Genomic DNA, 19,228 nt, shown 5'->3' with positions numbered 1-19,228 from the left:
AAAGGGAGGCGCCGGATCCGCACTCCGATCCCCGCAGCGGCTTAGGAGGGGGCGGCGGCATCGGTCTGCAGCAGCAGGAAAGAAGAAGGTGCGCGCGAGGGTTGGGGGACGCTGTAAGAATGGAGGAAGTTTTGCAATGGGGTGGAGGCTTGCAGTTGGTTACGGAGGAACGAGGATAGGGAAGAGAGGACCAGTTAAGAAAACCCAGGGGGGAAGGGAGGTGGTGGTGGTGGTGGTGGTGGTGGTGGTAGTGGTGGTGGGGCACTTATGCACGGGAGGTTTTGCCTTGGATTTGCCCCCCCCCCCCATCCAAAATCTCAAAACTCTGCACGGGGGGCTTCTTGTTGAGTTTTGAAAATTCAGATGGGAAAAATTCAGATGGGAAAAAGGTGCATCTAGAGAGCTGCAAAACCTCCAGGGTATAAGAGAAATGCTGGGGGGCGGGGAGGGGGGGAAGGAAGCAGAGAAGAGATGGTGGTGCGTGGGGGAGGGGAAGTGATTTTAGGAAGGAGAGGTAGTGAGAGATCCCCCCCCCCAAAAAAAAAGAATTGGTGAAAAATAGCAAAGGAAAGGTTTGTCTAGCAGTTGGCATGACCGAGATAGAAGCGTTGGCTTTTTAAGGATCGGGTTTTCTCTTCGCTATATGACCATCAAAGGTATCTTTCACATTTCAGCCTGATCAATGCACCTAAGGGGGTTTAGAGCAAAAAAACAGGAAGTGAGGACAGGTGTACTCTTACTACTGGTAGGGCCCTGCAGCCGAATGAAGTTACGTGTTATGGCCTTCCCCGATCCTACGTGCACATAGAAGTCAGAATTGGTGGAGGGCTGAGCACGACCCGCTTCAGTAATTGGGCCGGCTGTTGAACACAGAGAGGTTCGTTTGGTCCCATAAAAGTTCCGGGGGAATCATTCCCACATCTTGCATCTACCACAGTGAAAATGTGCTTCCTGCTTTTCCCTCTTCAGGCCTTTTAATCTGGCCTTTGGTCAGGCGGCTGCTTTCTGGTGTTTACAGAAATGCCCGCCATTGTGAGCATGAAAAACGAAACTAAACCTTTGTTCCTCTGCTTAACCAGAAGACGACGCCGAATGGCTGCTCCAAATCCCGAAAAAACTCTCCAGGATGAAGCCACTTGTTCCATCTGCCTGGATTATTTTCAGGATCCGGTGATGATCATCGATTGTGGGCACAATTTCTGCCGAAACTGCATCACGCAGTGCTGCGAAGGGTCCGCTTTCAAACCGCTTTCCTGCCCGCAGTGCCGGAAACACTTTCTTTGGAAAAACCTTCATCCCAACAGGCATCTGTGGAACATTGTAGAACTCGCCAAACAGTTCAGCAAGAGGCGGGCAAATGAAAATGGGGAGCAGAAGTTGTGCGCGAAGCACCTGGAGCCCCTCAAACTCTTCTGTGAAGATGACCGGACTCCCATGTGTGTGGTGTGTGATAGGTCCAGGGCGCATAGAAAACACAGTGTGGTTCCTATAGAAGAGGCTGCTCAGGTTTACAAGGTAATGAAGTGGTCTATGAGAAAATGCCCCAGTTTCTGGATACTAGAAGAAGGATCAGTCAGAAAGCTCGGCCTCGGCCAGGGATTGAGGACGGGTTAAAAACCTAAATAAATAAAAAGGAAACCCGTTGAACTTGGGACGGGGGTCAGTAAGGGGAAAGCCAGCTTTCTATAAATGGGGTCCTATTCTGTGGAAATTCTCTTGTGAGGGGGGTATCTTGGAAGAACTGGAAGTCTGTCTGAATTCACTGGCTCCTGCTAATAAAAAATCAAAGGGAATGGAGTGCGACAAGACTTGTACTGGCCCTTCCTATACTCTTGTTATATTTTCATATATAGTTTCTCAATTTTGTTTACTTTTAGGTAGGTTCAGATGATATATAATACTGGAGTTTTGCTCCTGGAATTCCTGAGGTATAATTTGGTCTTTAAAAAGCAGCCTCTTGCCTTGTGCGCATGCAGTGTGGGGGATTAAAGCCTTCCCAAATGACAGAAATAGTGCCTATAACTTTAAGAAACAAATGCATTTGGTGGCCATTACTAGGCAACTGTTAGCAGTATTGTTATCCTTCAAACTAGTTTCTGTCAGTAACTCTTCCGAGGCCTGTAAATATGAATTCTTTGTTTACAGTAGTTGGCCAAATATGTGAGAAAGGAAATTGTTGCTGTTATTTTTAAAGTGCATTTATATCTTTTTTTTTAGGATAAACTGCATCACTGTCTGCAGACACTGAAAGAAGAGAAAGAAAAGATTTTGTCACTTAAATTGCAAATAGAGAAGCCAAGCCAGGATCTGCTGGTAGGTGCCACAATAATTTCTAAGGAGTGCAGTAGGGAGTTAACAAGCCAGGGAACCGTAAGTATTTGTGGAAGGCGTCTCATTATCTCCTAACCCACTATTTCCCCTTTCTCTTATCCTATTCCCTTCTTTCTTTCCCTCCAACTAGCCAACCCACCTTGATCTGCCCCCTGTCTTCATCTCTCTGGCCTTTCCTGCCCCAGACAGTCTCTACCCGAGAAATTCTGTACAAGTTGCATGGTGCCAGCCAAGCTGGGCTCTGTAGTATGGTGGGGCACCTAAAAAGACTTGTGAGCAGCACCTCATTTCCTCCTGTAACCCTTCCCTGTACTATTTCCTCTTTCCCTTCTCCTGGTAGCTCCATATCGTCAACTTTTCCTGCTTCCTTTGCTCCTTCCCACTTACTAACTGATCCACCTTTTCTCTGCCCTACCATCTTCAACTGCTCTGTGAGGTAGGTTAGGATGAGGGTGTTTGACTGGCCCAAGGTCACCAAGTAAGCTTTCGTGGTGGAGTGGGGATTTGAACATGTCTCCCCAGGAACCTAGTCTGAAACTCTAACCACTACTCAACGCTGGCTTTTATGAAGTGATTGTTGTTGAACAGAAGCAAGCAGCCAGTCCTGGGTGAGTCATGAAGTCATGTTGTAGCAAGTTACTTGGTGGTTTCTTCCAGGCAATGAGTTCTCCTTCAAAGGCCAAAACAGTCCTGCCATCTCCCTTTTACTGACAGAAACCAAGGCTTGGAGGCTGGCAACACTGCTGTAGTTGCCTGGCAGTAGCCACTGAATGTATTTATTTGTTAAAGCTACGGCACTGTTTCTGTCATTTTGGAAAGTTTTACTGCCCTCATTTTTTAAAAGATTTTTCTGCAAACCTGGGGCTTTCCTTGGGTTTGTAGAAAGAACTGTCTTGTCTGTCCATTGCTCCAATATTCAGGTTTAAGTACCTACAGAGGGGGCCATGATGGGAATTAGATATATTGATAATACTGCTTGCTATGAGCTGGCTGTCTCCTATCAGCTTTGAGCACCAGGATCCTTAGGGTAGTGGTGTGTCCAAGGCCACCTAATGAGTCCACAGCGTGGTTGAATCCAAATGATACAACCCGTTACAAGGTCAGCAGCCTGTCTAGATAAATAGACAAGACAACATTCAGTCCCATGAATTTAGGCTCTGACTGGAGACTTCCCACTGTAGTAACACTGCAGCACCAGGCTGTTACTGGCGACTGATTGCTAGATGCTCCTGCCCATGACATGGAAGGAAACAGAAGTGGCCTTGATAACAGGGAATAGCTGGCTTCGCCCCACCCTCCCTTGAAATTTCACAGATGTTTGAACAAATGCTGGAGCAGATCAACACAGAGAAGGATTAGACAAATTAGAACAAAGAGAACTTAGCTCTCTTCTCCCTCCCCCTCCATTCCACTTCCCTGTGGCTTTTGGGATGGCACCGTGGGGAGCAGTGTCACAGGCACTGTCCAATAGGTGCCTGTAATGCTAGCGCAATGGCCAGCTGCACCGTCTTAGTTCAGAGGAAACAGTGAGTTGCTAGCAATAGGTTGAGTGAGGCATCAGCAGAATCTCTGCCACTCCACTGGGAGCACCCCCTGAGTCCCCGTGCTCCCACTGTGTCCTTTACACCATTCTCCTCTGTCCATAACAGAAAGACACGGCAGCCGAGAGGCAGAAGCTCTTGTCAGAGTTTCAACAGCTGCAACAGTTCCTTGAGAAACACAAGCAGCATTTGTTGGCCCAGCTGGATGAAGTGGAGAAACAAGTTGAGAAAAAAAAGGCTGAAGATGCCGTGACGTTTTCTGAGGAGGTTTCCCGCCTGGGCGCCCTAATCCAGGAGCTTGAGCAGAAGTGCCGGGAGCCACCAAGTGGGCTCCTGCAAGTAAGATTAGAGTTTCTGCGTGCCTTTTGTTTTGGCATGATAAACAGGCGCTGGTTTCCTACTTGTTATACACACGCTCTGTACCACTTCTCTTAAATAGTGCCTTGTTGTGGAAAATAACACTCATAGTGCAGTTTGTTATAACTGGAAAAAAGTAATATTTTTCAATATTCTGTTTACTTAGTGCATTTTAGCCCCAAACTTCCTCCAAGGAGATCAGTGTACCATGGTTCTCCCTTCCTCTGTTTTATCCTCACCACAGTCCAGTGAAGTAAGTTAGGCTGAGAGAGAATAACTGGCCCAGAGAACTATAGAGTTGGAAGGGGCCATACAGGCCATCTAGTCCAACCCTTGCTTAATGCAGGATCAGCCTAGAGCGTCCTTAACAAGTGTTTGTACAACCTCTGCTTAAAGATTGCCAGTGAGGGGGAACCCAGTAAGTTTCATTGTGAGCAGGGATTTCAAACCAGGTTTCACTAGCCCTAGTTTAGCACTAATCACTGTACCACACTGACTGTCTATTGTAGTTGTATCTGATGGAATCTGAACCACATCCACACATCACTGAATATTATTGCATTGTAGTCATAAATTGCAACTGGATTTCCCTAGAAGAATAAGACTATCTAGTTGTGAATGAAGGAGCCCCGTGGCGCAGAGTGGTAAGCTGCAGTACTGCAGTCCAAGCTCTGCTCACGACCTGAGTTCGATCCCAACGGAAGTTGGTTTCAAGTAGCCAGCTCAAGGTTGATTCAGCCTTCCATCCTTCCGAGGTCGGTAAAATGAGTACCCAGCTTGCTGGTGGTAAAGGGAAGACTACTGGGGAAGGCACTGGCAAACCACCCTGTAAACAAAGTCTGCTTAGTAAACGTCGGGATGTGACGTCACCCCATGGGTCAGGAATAACCCAGTGCTTGCACAGGGGACCTTTACCTTTTTTTTTTAGTTGTGAATGATGTGCTATTGGACACCACAATGCATGGATACCGCCCTGGTTGTACTAGCTATACCAGTAGAAGTTCAATGATGGTTTTATACCTGAAATAGAACCCCTCTCCTATCTCTAGAGCAAATCCTCAGCCTATACAAAGAAGAGCTGGTTTTTATACCTCACTTTTCTCTACCGTTAAGGAGTCTCAATGTGGCTTACAATCGCCTTCCCTTCTTCTCCCCACAACCTTGTGAGGTAGGTGGGGCTGAGAGAGTTCAGAGAGAACTGTGACTAGCCCAAGGTCACCCAGCAGGCTTCATGTGGAGGAGTGGGAAAACCAACCCAGTTCACCAGATTAGAGTCCACTGCTCTTAACCACTTCACCACGCTGGCTCTCTAAGGCCCAGTGTGGATTATTGGTTAGTGGCGAGCTAGCACTGGGGAGGGATATACAGCTGTTCTGAACTGAACCCCATAATGAAATCAAAGCAGGCCTGCTGGAGTGAGGATAGCCGGGACAGTGTCATAACTAGCATGTCAGACTGGGATCTGGGAGACGCAGGTTTGAATCTGCACTCTGCTGCAGACGTTTGCTGGGTGGTTTGGGGCCAGTCAATTCCTCTCAGCCTAACTTACCCCGTAGGGTTGTTGTGAGAATAAAACGGCGAAGGGGAGAACAGTGTTTTAAAGTACTTTGGGATCCTGTTGGAGGGAGGGAGTTGGTTATAAAAACAAACTGAAATGTGGGAAGATGAGCATTTTTCAGAATGGGGAGGAGGGCAATCCCAATTCCATATATAATGGGGGGAGTGCCATAGCATAATGCACGAGGAGCTGTGACACAGTGGTGGAGCATCTGCTTTGCATGCAGGAGGTCCCAGATTCCATCCTGACATCTACAGTTAAGAGGACCAAATGGTGAGTGATGTGAAAGAGCTTAGCCTGAAACCCTGGACAGCTGCTGCCAGTCAAAGTGGACAATCCTGGCCTTGATAGAACAAATGGTCAGACTCAGTATAAGGCAGTTACATGTGTTAGACTGAAGCTCCTAAGTTTACCCTGTCTCTCTTTTCTTCTCTGACAGGATATTGAAAGTACCATAAACAGGTATGAGGCTATACTTTCTACCGCCATTTTCCCTGGCTTTGGCTGGGGAGGGCAGGATAGAAACGGAAAATAAATAAATAAGTAAAATTTTGGGACTTGGGAATGTGTTGGCATTTGTGCAGTGACTGTTTTGAGTTGCCACCAGTTACTATGTAATTTCCCACGGATAAGAACTATACAATTGTTAGAATGCAGTGTTTTAATTATATCAAGCATGGGACCTCAGAAACTTTTCATATTCAACCAGCTTTTTAAGTTGTCTGCATCAAGAAGAGTGTGTGGGGGAAGTTTAATCAGACTGGATTAGCCCCATAACATTTCCAGGGACAATCTTGTAAGCAAGAGTCCATCCTTAATATTTTTTTCATATCCCGGCCTGTACTCTGCATTTACACCTTTTTTAAAAAAAAGAACTACTTGGAGTGAGGAACTCAAGTCCTCACTGATGATATGTATGCAAACACTAGTATCATATGCAGATCAAGTTTCCTCCATATATGAGTATTTTAGCTGTGCTGTAGATTGACAGTGTGTGATTGGAAATGGATGGTATCCACTGTCATTTATTATTCAGGACGTGTTTATGATTGATTCCTGGAATCAAGATTTTTTTTCCTTTTCCAACTAGAGGGCTCTGGGCTTTCCCTACCGTGTGTCCACACCCCCTCCCCACATTGTTGGAAGTCCCAGTTCCGCTTCTGCTTTTTTCACATGGCATTGTGTCAACAAAAGTAACTTCAGATGTTAGTCTGTAGTAGTAGGGGAAAAATTAAGTCCAGTAGTACGGGCTAACAAAATGTTTTCCAGGGTATAAGCTTTGAGTTACAAAAAAAATACTTGTGGGTCTTTGAGGTGCTCAATTTTTTTTTTAAGCGATTCAAATGTGTGAACAAAATGTTCCCTGCCGTTTTCAAAACTTTAGATGTAGGAAGGACAAATTCCAGCCTCCTGTTATACTTGATTGTTCAGAGCTGAAGAGAAAACTCCAAGTATTCTCTAAGGAAAGTTCGTCATTGCAGCAGGATGTGAAGAAATTCAAAGGTAACAAATGCATTTCTGAACTTAACTGCTGAGATGCAAAGGTTGCTTCTGTTTTTTGTGTGTGTGTGTGGCTATACTGTCGTAAAATTGTTCAAGACTTTCTATTCCTTGGCTCCACCATCAACCAAAAAGGGAGACTGCAGCCAAGAAATCAGAAGGAGATTGAGACTGGGAAGGGCAGCCATGAAGGAGCTAGAATTTTTTTTGAAATGTAAGGATGTGTCACCGGCCACCAAGACTAGATTAATTCATGCCATCGTATTCCCTATTACTATATATGGGTGTGAAAGCTGGACAGTGAAGAAAGCTGATAGGAAGAAAATAGATTCCTTTGAAATGTGGTGTTGGAGGAGAGTGTTACGGATTCCATGGACTGCCAAAAAAAAAAAAAAATCAGTGGGTTATAGATCAAATCAATCCTGAACTGACCCTAGAAGCTAAAAGGACTAAACTGAGTATTGTATTTTGGTCACGTCATGAGACGACAAGAGTCACTGGAAAAGACAGTCATGCTAGGAAAAGTTGAGGGCAGCAGGAAAAGAGGAAGACCCAACAAGAGATGGATGGACTCAATAAAGGAAGCCACAGCCTTCAGTTTGCAAGCTCTGAGCAAGGCTGTCAAAGACAGGACATTTTGGAGGACTTTCATTCATAGGGTCGCCATGAGTCGGAAGCGACTTGATGGCACTTCACACACACACACACACACACACACACACACACACACACACACACACACACACATACTGTTGTATTTAACCTCTGTGAGATAGTCTTCCACTAAAATATGGTAGCATAATGGTGTGGTAAGCTGCAGTACTGCAGTCCAAGCTCTGCTCATGACCTGAGCTCGATCCCAACGGAAGTTGGTTTCAGGTAGCCGGCTCAAGGTTGGTTTCAGGTAGCCGGCTCAAGGTTGACTCAGCCTTCCATCCTTCCGAGGTTGGTCAAATGAGTACCCAGCTTGCTGGGGGTAAAGGGAAGATGACTGGGGAAGGCACTGGAAAACCACCCAGTAACCAAAGTCTGCCTAGAAAATGTCAGGATTTGATGTCACCCCATGGGTCAGGAAAGATCTAGTGCTTGCACAGGGGACCTTTACCTTTTTAACGTCTAGTATGAAAGAGTTAAGACAGTGTGGAGGAGATCCGTTTGTCGCTTTAAAAATATTTGGGGAGATGTGTACTGCAGAGTTTTTAAACAGATAAAATATGAACGCAAATAGTGTTTGGAGTGTTGGACTAGCACTTGGGTTTTGAAACCTACATGTTTTAAGGGAGGAAGATTAGGATAAAAACGTAAAGTCCAAAATGTGGAAAGATGCTTATTTCCAAGCAAGGTGAATTTGATTTCAATCAGTAGTCAGGAAAACTTGATTTAAATATGATTTTTTAAAGTTCATTCTTGCTTGGCTTTTCTTTTTCTTCTTTTCCTTTTTTTTTGCCATCAAGTCACAGCTGACTTATGGTGACTCCCGTAGGGTTTTCGAGGCAAGAGACATTCAGAGGTGGTTTGCCACTGCCTGCCTCCATGTCATGACCCTGGTATTCCTCGGAGGTCCCCCATCCAAATACAAGCCAGGGTCAGGGCTGAAAGTGTGTGTCTGGCCCAAGGTCATCCAGCAAGCTTCCATGGTACAAGTGGGGATTTGAAACTGGGTTTACCAGGTCCTAGTCTGATGCCAAGGATGCAGGGGATTTTTAAAAAGAAACATACACTATATACTTTTACACAGTGTTTTTGTTTTGAAGCTTTCAGGTTAGTTTTACAGCTCTATCAGAAAATGAGTGATGGTTGCACCAGCTCTGAGGAGAACACTTGGCTTCTTCATGCTGTGCTTGGATGGCTGCTCAGGCCACTGCCACATGCTCCCTCCCACTGGAAAACCAATGGGGCTGCCACCTGTGCGCCCCCCCTCCCGCTGAACAGCTAATCAGACCACTGCTGCTCACCCATGCCTCCTCCTCCCTGCCAGACTGCTGCCTTGGTGCTTCCTCCTCTCACTGCCTCACAGCTGATTCCTGGGTCTTGTTTACAGGATCCTTCTGTAGTCCACTGAATGGTAGAGGAGATCCAGGTGAAAAGCTCCTTTATTTGTAAGAAGGCATCCTGCTTTTACAATGGCCTTGCCTGCCTTCTTGAAAAGCATGGCGGGTGCCAGGAGAATTGGTGCCCACAGTTACCCCGTTGGGGATCACTGTCCTAAGTAGTCTTCACAGAGGTCTTTGGGACAGCATGAAATGAGGCCCCTAAGAATGAATGAATTACTGAAACCCATTTACAGAACCTTCCTCAACCATTACATGAGTGTATTCTCATACAATACAAATTGCTAATCCCTATTCCATGATGAGACATCTTTGAGCTACAATGTATCTTACTCAAAAAGTATCTTTCTTAAAAAGTATGTTTAGGTGGTTTTCCCTCAAAAAATTTTTTATCAAAGAATCTGATGTAAATTTAAAAATTACTTTTTAATTTTTTAAAAAATTGTCCAATCTTTTTCCAAAGTGATAACTCTACGATATTGTATAAGCATGCTGTCACAAGAATTTTTTTTTGTATTGAACATTAGTTCATATTAAATATATTAGGTTATATTAAATGAGTTTGGGTTAAAAATAACCACACTTATACCTTAATATTATAACCTATAGCCACACGAAGACCTGACTTTTTAGCTGACCCCAGTTTCCAATTAGGGCCTCTGATCTTAAAGGAAATTGCAGGCTAGGGGCTAGTTACCCAAAAGAAAACACACCAAGATGCTTGTAATTGTTTGATGAGAGAACAGACATTTGGTCCGGCAGCAATCTATCTGCTAAATTGGGGGAACTTGTCACAAACAAACAAATTGTCAGAGACTCTGTTGAAAATAACATTCTGGGAACAGAAAGCTTCAAAGCAAAAACATGGCAAGCCTATCTCCGGGAAAACATGAAAGGAGGGCTGTTGTAAAAATCCTTCTCCCACAGTTTTACCTATAAAAAAACTTCCCAAAATCCTGGTATTTTGTCATTCTAGGGAAAGAGATCAGGCTTCCCAGTTGTTGCCATCTCTCTCTCTCGAAGCGACCCAGGGGCCTCTGTAATTGTTTGTTTGTAATTGTTTGTCTTGCATGTGTGTAAGTTTTGTTATATTCTGTCATATATATATATTCAGTTAAGTACTGTTTTTTCTCTTTGCTTTATATTTCCTTTTAAGTATAATAAAGCTGCATGATTTACTTTATCTGTTCTGTGTGCTGTGTAAGAGTGTTTCTCCAGATCTCTCTGGGTTGCTTTTTGGTAAGTGAAGCAGGCAGAGAACCATGCACATTGAACTAAGGTTTTCGCGCATCACATTCATTATGTCTAAAATTAGATGCTGTATGTACTACATACCACCTGCTTTTAATCCCCCTGAGTTTTAGGTCATTTTATTTATTTACCCTCTTTTATGGCTATTATGCTAATTTTGGTTTTGCCTTGGTCGCTTTACTCCTTCATTGCTGTAAGGTTTATTTTTTCCTTTGCTTATTTTGGTTGTTTTATGATCTCAGGTTGGTTGTTGACTTTACATTGTTTCTTAATTTTTAATATTTTATTTTGCTATAAATCTATTGTAAAAATTCAGATACACACACATAACTGTGAAGACAGAGAAACCATTTTGTATTAGCTTTAGCTTAGCATCGCTTATTCTCCATTTGGGGTGCCTAGAATTTTGCTTTGCAGTTGTGGAGGCCCAGCAGAGCTCATGGATAACAAGATGCACCTGCAGCCGGTTACCAGGCAGCTAAGACCAAGGAGGAGCCAACATACCAGCTTAATTGGACAACTCGGTGCATCTGTGGGAGGTTGGGAGGGGGGAATGATATGACTCTTCACTCCTAGGAACCCAATCCGGCCTAAACCCGTCCGAACCATCTAGAGACTTCTCCGTAGCATCGCCACTGATTGGAAGTCATGGGTCATCTGACTAGGGTCCACTTTGCCATAAGTTCAGCCATACTCATAGTGTGCTAATCTTCTTTATTATCTGAACTGCTTTGCCCATTATTCTGCTTGACTACAACAATGCTTCAATGCAAGAAACTAAGGCCTGAACCAGCTTAGCTCAATAGCAAGAACATGTGCTGTGTAATAGAGTAGTAAGTATTATTAGACATACTTTTGTTATTTTCTTGCCAGCGGGCCTATAAGAATTCTGTAACTTGCATTTTAATCAGTTTGACTTTTTATTTCTTAATAAACCTTTTACATTGAAAAGGTGGTGTGAGTTAATTGGCCTGACTTGGCTACATTACAACACGGCTGGGGCTCAGGAGAGGGCAGCCAGTCATGATGACAACATATACGGTATTAATGACTTACAGATTTTTCACCCATTTCTCTCCTTTTGTTCCATTAGAGACACTGTCTGAACCAAAGTGGATACATGGTAAGCTTCTACAGTATTTGGATGTTAATATTGCCCAGTTAAAACAGCATCCTATCTTTTAAAGATGTGTTTGAAATGTGCATTTTCCTTGTCATAAAACATTTCTCCCCCTCCCCAGCCTTTTAGCTGAAGGTTTTGGTTTTTTTGGTTTTTTGCTGTTTTCATGGTCTGCCGCTACCTGAGGACTACCTTACGGGTATCTGAGGTTGCTAAATGGCGTTATGTCACTGTTATGCCCCAGACTTGTTTTATGGTTCGTTTTATTATTGATAATTTGTGTTGGGTTTTGTTATTCTGTCATACGGTTTTTACTCTAGGCCGCTCCAAGCAGGTCCCTGTAGAGACTGTATATAAAAATTCCAAAGGAATAGGCAGGAGGAATCTGAGAACATCAGAAACGTTTGAATATGTAATATTTTTTTTATCACATTGTAATTGGTGATGCTATCTTTCCTGTATTCATTATTAGGAACATATGAGTACTGTGGTTCCTTATGCCCCCCTATACATGCAGGGAATCTGAGGAAACTATACTCTGAAATCTACAACCAGTGGGGTGTAGCTGTTAGGGTTTCAGGCAAAGACTGGGGAGAGCTGGACACAGAACCAGACTTAGGGTGAAGCTAAGTAAATTACAGTTTGGGGGCTCACAATACGAGGAGCCTTTAAACAAGAAAGTTGTGCCTTTGCCTTTGAATATTTGCAGAAACAAAAGCTTCGTATTTATATTATCAGTGTCCTTACTGTAAGAATTTAGATGCAAGTGGTGTTGGTGTTGCGGAGGCCTCTTAAAGTGACACCGCTAAGGGCCTCGCTGTGGCGGGAATCTGTGGATCCCCACCTTCTAGTTCATTGTGCATGGCCCTCTCTGCCTGCTTCACTTACCAAAAAGCAGCCCAGAAAGATTTGGCTAGAAAAAGGACCTTGCATACAGAGAAGCATTCTTCCACAGTCATTCTCAAACAGCATTCAAGCAATATAAGTAGTAAACAGTTTTATTGAACTTACAGAAAGAATATGAAGCAAAGGAGAAAGCAATATTTAACATATATGACAGTACTTAACAAACGTAAACATATTGACAGACAACAGAAACAGAGGCCCCTGGGTCACTTCCAGAGAGAGAGACAGAGATGGCAACCATTCAAAGGGTCTGTGGTCTCTCAGTGGAAGGACAAAGAACTGGGGTTTTGGGTTGTTCCTTTATAGAGAGGAGAGGGGGTCCCGTATGACCCCTCCCTGTCACATTCTTAGGAAATGAGTTTTCTGCAAATCATGACTTAATTGTTTAGAAATATCTTTTTCCATAATAATTTTTCAATGTCAGTTTTGATATCTGATTGTTTTGTCCATCCATGTTCCCAAAACAATCTCCTCCTAGAGTGGGCAGACAATTTGCCGCCTGCTTGAACGGCCTTGATTTGGAGCACGCAATGTGCTTTGGGTGACTAGCTTCTATGCCTTTTAGGTCAAAAGCCTAATTGGAGCTGATGTCAGCTAATAGCTGCTTTCTGAAAGTCAGGTCTATAGGTGATAATGTATGTGGTCAATTTCAACCCAAACTCTTTTAATATAGATTACTAATATTTTTAATATAAACTAATGATCAATACTGAAAATTCTCGCGACACTCGCCATGGCTGCTTCAGTGGAGTAACTCCAGGTTTAATGAGCTGGATTTTTTTTAAAAAAAGACTCAGTGATACATTGAAATGAAGATGTGTAAATTTCTTCACTCCGAGTTTGGCCAAATGTCTCTTGAAGCTAGGGCATGGTTGTTTGCTTTTAAGCTACAACTTAAGCTGTTTTTTAGTACTGAAGGGTATCTAGTCTTTCTGAAGCATGACTCATATAGATCCTCAAGGCAAAAAAATCTTCGATGAGAAACTCACTGATGGGCATCTCATGGGATATGATAAGAGGTCTTGGAAAAACAAGCTTTCGTTATATTAAAAAAGCATATCAAAGAGATTGATTACGTTAGCACATCTTTTCGTGCTCGTCGGGTTTGCTCATCTCAGTTTTTTGGAAAACTACCTCCACGTTACTTGCCCTCCTATACCAATTTATGACAATTCCTCAACTCTGTAGAGCCTTCTTTTTAACTAGATTAAATGCTAACCTACAATATTCGGAAAGGACTTGTCCGGCCTTTTCTGGTTCCATCGAATGTCGTTTCTATGAGGATCTTAGATTACGATATATCTCTTTTAATAGATAAATCTAAAGCGTCTGTGTCTGATATAATGTCTTTGTTATTAAGTGATAGGGATCCTAAGGCTACACTGGCAGTGGCAAAATTTACCTCAGTCCTTATATCCCCCAAACAATAGATCTTGAATATGCTGTTCAAGATCAATGGATCAAAGAGCTTCTAAGGGAGAAAGGAAAGGATATGTTAATATCGAACAAGAGGGGAATGAAACGAGGGGAATGAAGGGGAATTCTGACGTTGAGGCCTAAGTCATACCCAGAATGCTATGCATGAACCAAAGTAGTCAGAAGCAGCAATACACTCTTGAACCTTATAACGCATCTTTAGTTCTGTAACAACAACCTTGTGTGAAAAACAACATCTGGATACAGTTAACGTTCCCTCTCTACAGTAATAGTACTGCCAAGAGGTCAACTTGACATTTCTGCCTTTGGCCAACCAGAGTTGTGCCACTGGGGAAATATGAATATTTCTGGTTTAGCTCTGAGGTTTTGTAACAATGGAATGTTGATTACATATGTCTATATAATGCTAAATTGCCTACTACTGAGTTGAGAGAGGCTCCAGTGACGACCCTCAGGTTGTCACCGCCTCTCTCCCATTTGCAAATATATTTCCTTCTAACTGTTCTTCTATCTACTGCTATTGTTTGATATTAAACTTACATATCTTAATTCCAAGGTATCTTTGAGTCTGTTTCTGAAAATCCAGCTCCTTAATCCTGGAGTGTTCCCCCACACTTCCACACCAGGGTGATTTTCCATGGTAATCTGGGTGCTGATGCGCGCACGATTCTGTGTGAAATTGCCTTTGCAATGCAGATTCCAGACAGTCTAGGGATAATCTGTTTTCTGTTCATGTGTTGCAGTGGTTTCCCTTTCACACCGGATGTTCATTGAAGCCCCAGTCCCTGTGTTCTCACATGACTCTCAGGATCCTCCACCCACCCTGTTTATTTTATTTTAAGGAACATGGGTGATGCAGCTCTGCACAGAAATAACGCAATACCTTTTTAAAAAGCTGTTTTTTAAAAACTCCATGTATTTGCAGATGCCTATGATGATCCCCCTCCCCCCTCCCTAAAGGCAAGCTGAGCTGTGGGTGTTTTTCAAAAAAGGACATGAATAATAGATGGGAATAATGCAGTACTTACAACACATTATAGGAGCCCTGTGGCGCAGAGTGGTAAGCTGCAGTACTGCAGTCCAAGCTCTGCTCACGACCTGAGTTCAATCCCAACGGAAGTTGGTTTCAGGTAGCCGGCTCAAGGTTGACTCAGCCGTCCATCCTTCCGAGGTTGGTAAAATGATTATCCAGCTTGCTGGGGGTGAAGGGAAGATGACTGGGGAAGGCACTGGCAAACCACCCTGCAAACAAAGTCTGCCTCGTAAGCGTTGGGATGTGATGTCACCCCATGAGTCAGGAATGACCCGGTGCTTGCACCGGGGACCTTTACCTTTTTACAACACTATAAAAAAAGGCTCCTAGTATATTTGCAGAGACTCAGAGTATCCCCTCTGCTCTGCTTAAAAGGAAGGCGATTTTCTTCTGTTATACCAGTTGTTACCAGGGACTGCCCCTTGCTGTCATCAGCTGATGAAAAGAGAAACCGATTAGCATTTCCACTTCAGATACAAGAAACTGCTCCTGCCAATAGCTTCCTGTGCCCAGGAAGTAACAGCTTTTTAAAAATGAGTTTCAAATAACTCAGGTTTTGTTGTTGTTGAAAGGATGGGCTGCTACCAGTCTGTGCACAAATACAGGGTGAGATCATGTGGAAGCATGAAATAAAATAGCACCAGTCAGTTGGTTGAAACATGGGTGTGGAAGCACAGCCCATGTCGTAATTGGCCCTTTCTGGATATAACCCCCCCCCCCATAGCTACATAATATCCTTGGGCTAATCACATTCTTTTATCCTAACCCACCTATTGGGTTGTTGAAGATAATGAGGAGGGGACAACTGTGGCCTTTTATGCAGAGACGTTTCCCGCAGTCACCCCTGCCGACTGCTTCAGGGATTCCTTTTGATTATGCATGTCTTTTCCGCCGTCAGAGGTAACCTCGCTCTCCCTGCGTGTTTTGCCCGCATTTTCCAGATTCTGGCTAAAACAGCATCCAGAAAACACGGGCAAAACGTGTGGGGAGAGTGAGGCAACCTATGACTGGTGGAAAAGGCATGCATAATCAAAAGGAATCCCTGAAGCAGTTGGTGGTGGGGTGACCACGGGGAAACGTCCCTGCGTAAAAGCCTATGTTTGTTGCTATGAGAAAAAGGAGAATAAATAATAACAAAAAAATCACATGATGAGCCTGATGCGGCAAGATGTTGTGGCTGTATTCACTTGCCCACCAAGACCAGAAGCTAACTGATTCTTTTTTTGCCATGACTCCCATTATACCTTGGGGGAGGGAAGTTGGAGCCACTAGGAATGGAGCACAGCCGTGGGGCTGGCACTCTGCATTTCTACACAGCCATGTTGTGGATTCACAGTGTGCCAGAGAATCCATGCCAGAGTGGGACCTTGAACCCGCGTTAACAGCCTGTTCTCCAGCTCCATTTGATTATCCAAGTGGTTGTGGCTCATTAAGTATAGATTGACTTGGGGACAGACTGCATATGAATATCGCCTAGGCAGAGGATACAGAGAACAGGTCAAAGGTTACCACAAATGCCTTTCATCCTTTGTGGGACAGCCTTGTACTGACTGCTGCCCTCCACCATCCTGTATCACTTTTTTGTCTTCACAGTTTCCTTTGTGTTGTCTGCGCATGCACAGATGTTGCAGCATACATCGATGGTATAACCACTAGTTTTCGGTAACTTTTTCTGAAAACTTGGGAATTATCCCAGGCTTGCACGTATATATGCCCTAGTCCTGGGTGCCAGCTTGGTAAGATTTTTCGAAGGGCCAACTATCACTATTAAATAATATTGTCTGGAAAAGCTCTTGGGGCTCGGCTCTGTGTCTCATTGTTGCATTTGCTGCTTTGCAGAGTATGTGGTGCTGGACCGAGGGACTGCTCATCCTCGATTTCTTGTGTCTGATGATCGGAGAAGCGTGACATGGGGACATGTCCGGCTGGAGATGCCCTACAGCCCCAAGAGGTTTGACCCGGCCCGCTGCGTGCTCGGTTCTCGTGGATTCTTATCAGGGAAACATCACTGGACGGTGGACGTGGAAAATGGAACTTCCTGGGCTTTGGGCGTGGCCCAAGACACTGTGCAAAGAAAAGGACAGTTCAGTTTTGTACCAGAGGAGGGGATTTGGGCTGTGGGCCTTAACAATGGCCAGTACAGAGCTCTGACTTCACCCCCTGAGCTTCTACATCTAAATAGCCCCCTTAACCAGATCCAAGTTTGCCTGGACTATGAAAGGCAGACTGTTGCTTTCTGTGACTCTGAAGAGCAATGTCAGTTCTATTGCTTTCGCTCAGCGGACTTTGAGGGGAAAGCACTCTTTCCTTTCTTCCGCGTTGGAGACATAAAGACTACCCTTTCCCTATGCTAAATGTGCCCTCTCCTGCAAATCGTTTTTAGTTCAAAGCTAACTGCCAATCCCTCCAAAACAAAATATGTACCTAGTGCATTTTCCATATTATGTTTGACCTGTTCTAATATAGTTATCATGTTTGATTTGTTTTTCCAGTTTCCTTCCTTTCCAGGTTTCTGTGCATTCCGAATGAAACTGGAGGTAAAGAAATTGCCCACTGTAGGTAAAACATGTGAAAAATAGGTGGGAATTTTTTTCACTGATGTGTCATTTGTAAAGGCCTTAAGCTAACCAAACCTGGATTTTTCTAGGCAAAAGCTTATCTTTCTGAGCTTAACTAGTTGACTACTGTTTCTCATAAAAGATCTTTCTTAAAATTAGTGTTGTTCTGAACCACATAGTCTTAAAGAATGTGTGAGGCAGAAATGTATATATCATTTAGAACAACTAGCAAGTCTAACTTTTAACAAGAGTCTCTTGGCTGGATTTGCTCAGACCTGGGTACAGGTATCAGAATATAAGATGTACACAACTTGAATCATTACACATCATATTAGCAAAAAAATGGAAGTGGTGATCAGGAATGAATTAGTGCCCTGCTTCCAGGGATTTTGCTGCGCAAAACTGCAGTTGCAAGGCACTTACACGTGCCACCCTCATCTGGTATGAGACATGTATTTTTCATGTGGCTATTGTATGTATAAACACACAAAATATTGTAGGGCCCAGCTATGAGTCTTGTGGAGAGCAATTACTTTATCTAAGCTAAACTCTCGTATTGGAGAGGGAAGAAAGATATTTGAAATATTTATACAAGAGCGGTATCTACCCATTTTAGAATAGCAAATGCATGAGAGATTCCCATTGCTCATGCTAACTGGGGGTCTGTTTTATGTGTCGGGAGTTTTTATATTCTAGAAAAAAAAACCTGTAGGCTTTCCCCCCTGAAGTAAAAATTGATGCAGATTAGGATAGAAGTTTTTTTTTAAGTTTTTTAAATACTTTTTAAATGTATATATAGTTTCTGGATAACAAATTAACAGATGAAAAGTGAATGCTGAGACCAGTTTGGCTTTCTGAATGCTTGTAATCTTTCTATGTGACTTCCAAAGTTAATAAATGCTGTTTTACCCTTAAAAGGGTTTTGTTTTTGGTGTGTGTCCTTCACTGCCATATAACGTGGTATAAATTGACTAATATGTTTAGAGAACCATTCTAGCTCATTGAGCCTTCAAATTCTTTCCACTTGGAGGTGGTTTCAATTCTGCCAAGGTCAAAATATTTGACCCATCACTTTCTTTCCTTGGGTAATTTGTAGGACCTTTTAAGCACAGTTGCACCTTTCTGCGGTACAGGCCAAGAGTCACTGAGATTTGACCTTTGGAGGTAACCTGTGTGGTATATGGTTTGGTTCTTGCCTTGCTGTTTCTCCTCATATAATTACTCCACGTTTTTCACCTTTTTTCTTGGTCTTCATGCTGGGAATTAATAATGGGACCAATTCTGATACAAGCACACCTCGGAGATATTGCAATAAAGTGATTGTCGCAATAAAGTGAGTCGCGTGACTTTTTTTGGTTCCCCGGTGCATATAAAAGTTATGTTTACGCTACACTGTGGTGTACTAAGTGTGCAATAGCATTATGCCTAAAAATACAATGTGCTGTAATAAAAAAGTTTGAAATATTGTGAGAATTACCAAAATGTGAGACAGAGGGGTTTCCGTACTAACTTTTAAAAACATTTAATGACACGTTATATTAATTCTAGTCCCCACCATTTTCGTTCTGTTTTGGGTTGGAGGCTT

The 19,228-nt window shown here is 43.3% G+C and overlaps 1 protein-coding gene across 1 annotated transcript; it reads left to right on the top strand.

The window, feature by feature from the left end:
* The first annotated feature begins 1,083 nt into the window (after nt 1–1,083).
* Nucleotides 1,084–17,439, top strand: LOC130491499 (zinc finger protein RFP-like). Its single transcript, XM_056865250.1, has 7 exons — nt 1,084–1,515; nt 2,218–2,313; nt 3,981–4,211; nt 6,227–6,249; nt 7,172–7,290; nt 11,683–11,712; nt 16,925–17,439. The coding sequence occupies exons 1-7, from the start codon at nt 1,093–1,095 to the stop codon at nt 17,437–17,439; spliced, it is 1,437 nt and encodes a 478-aa protein (XP_056721228.1). The 5' UTR covers nt 1,084–1,092.
* Nucleotides 17,440–19,228: the final 1,789 nt, after the last annotated feature.

Source organism: Euleptes europaea, chromosome 1, assembly GCF_029931775.1.
Source record: "Euleptes europaea isolate rEulEur1 chromosome 1, rEulEur1.hap1, whole genome shotgun sequence".
Lineage (NCBI taxonomy): Eukaryota > Metazoa > Chordata > Lepidosauria > Squamata > Sphaerodactylidae > Euleptes > Euleptes europaea.
Note: the sequence above shows the minus strand (reverse complement) of the source record. Positions and strands in the feature narration are given on the sequence as shown.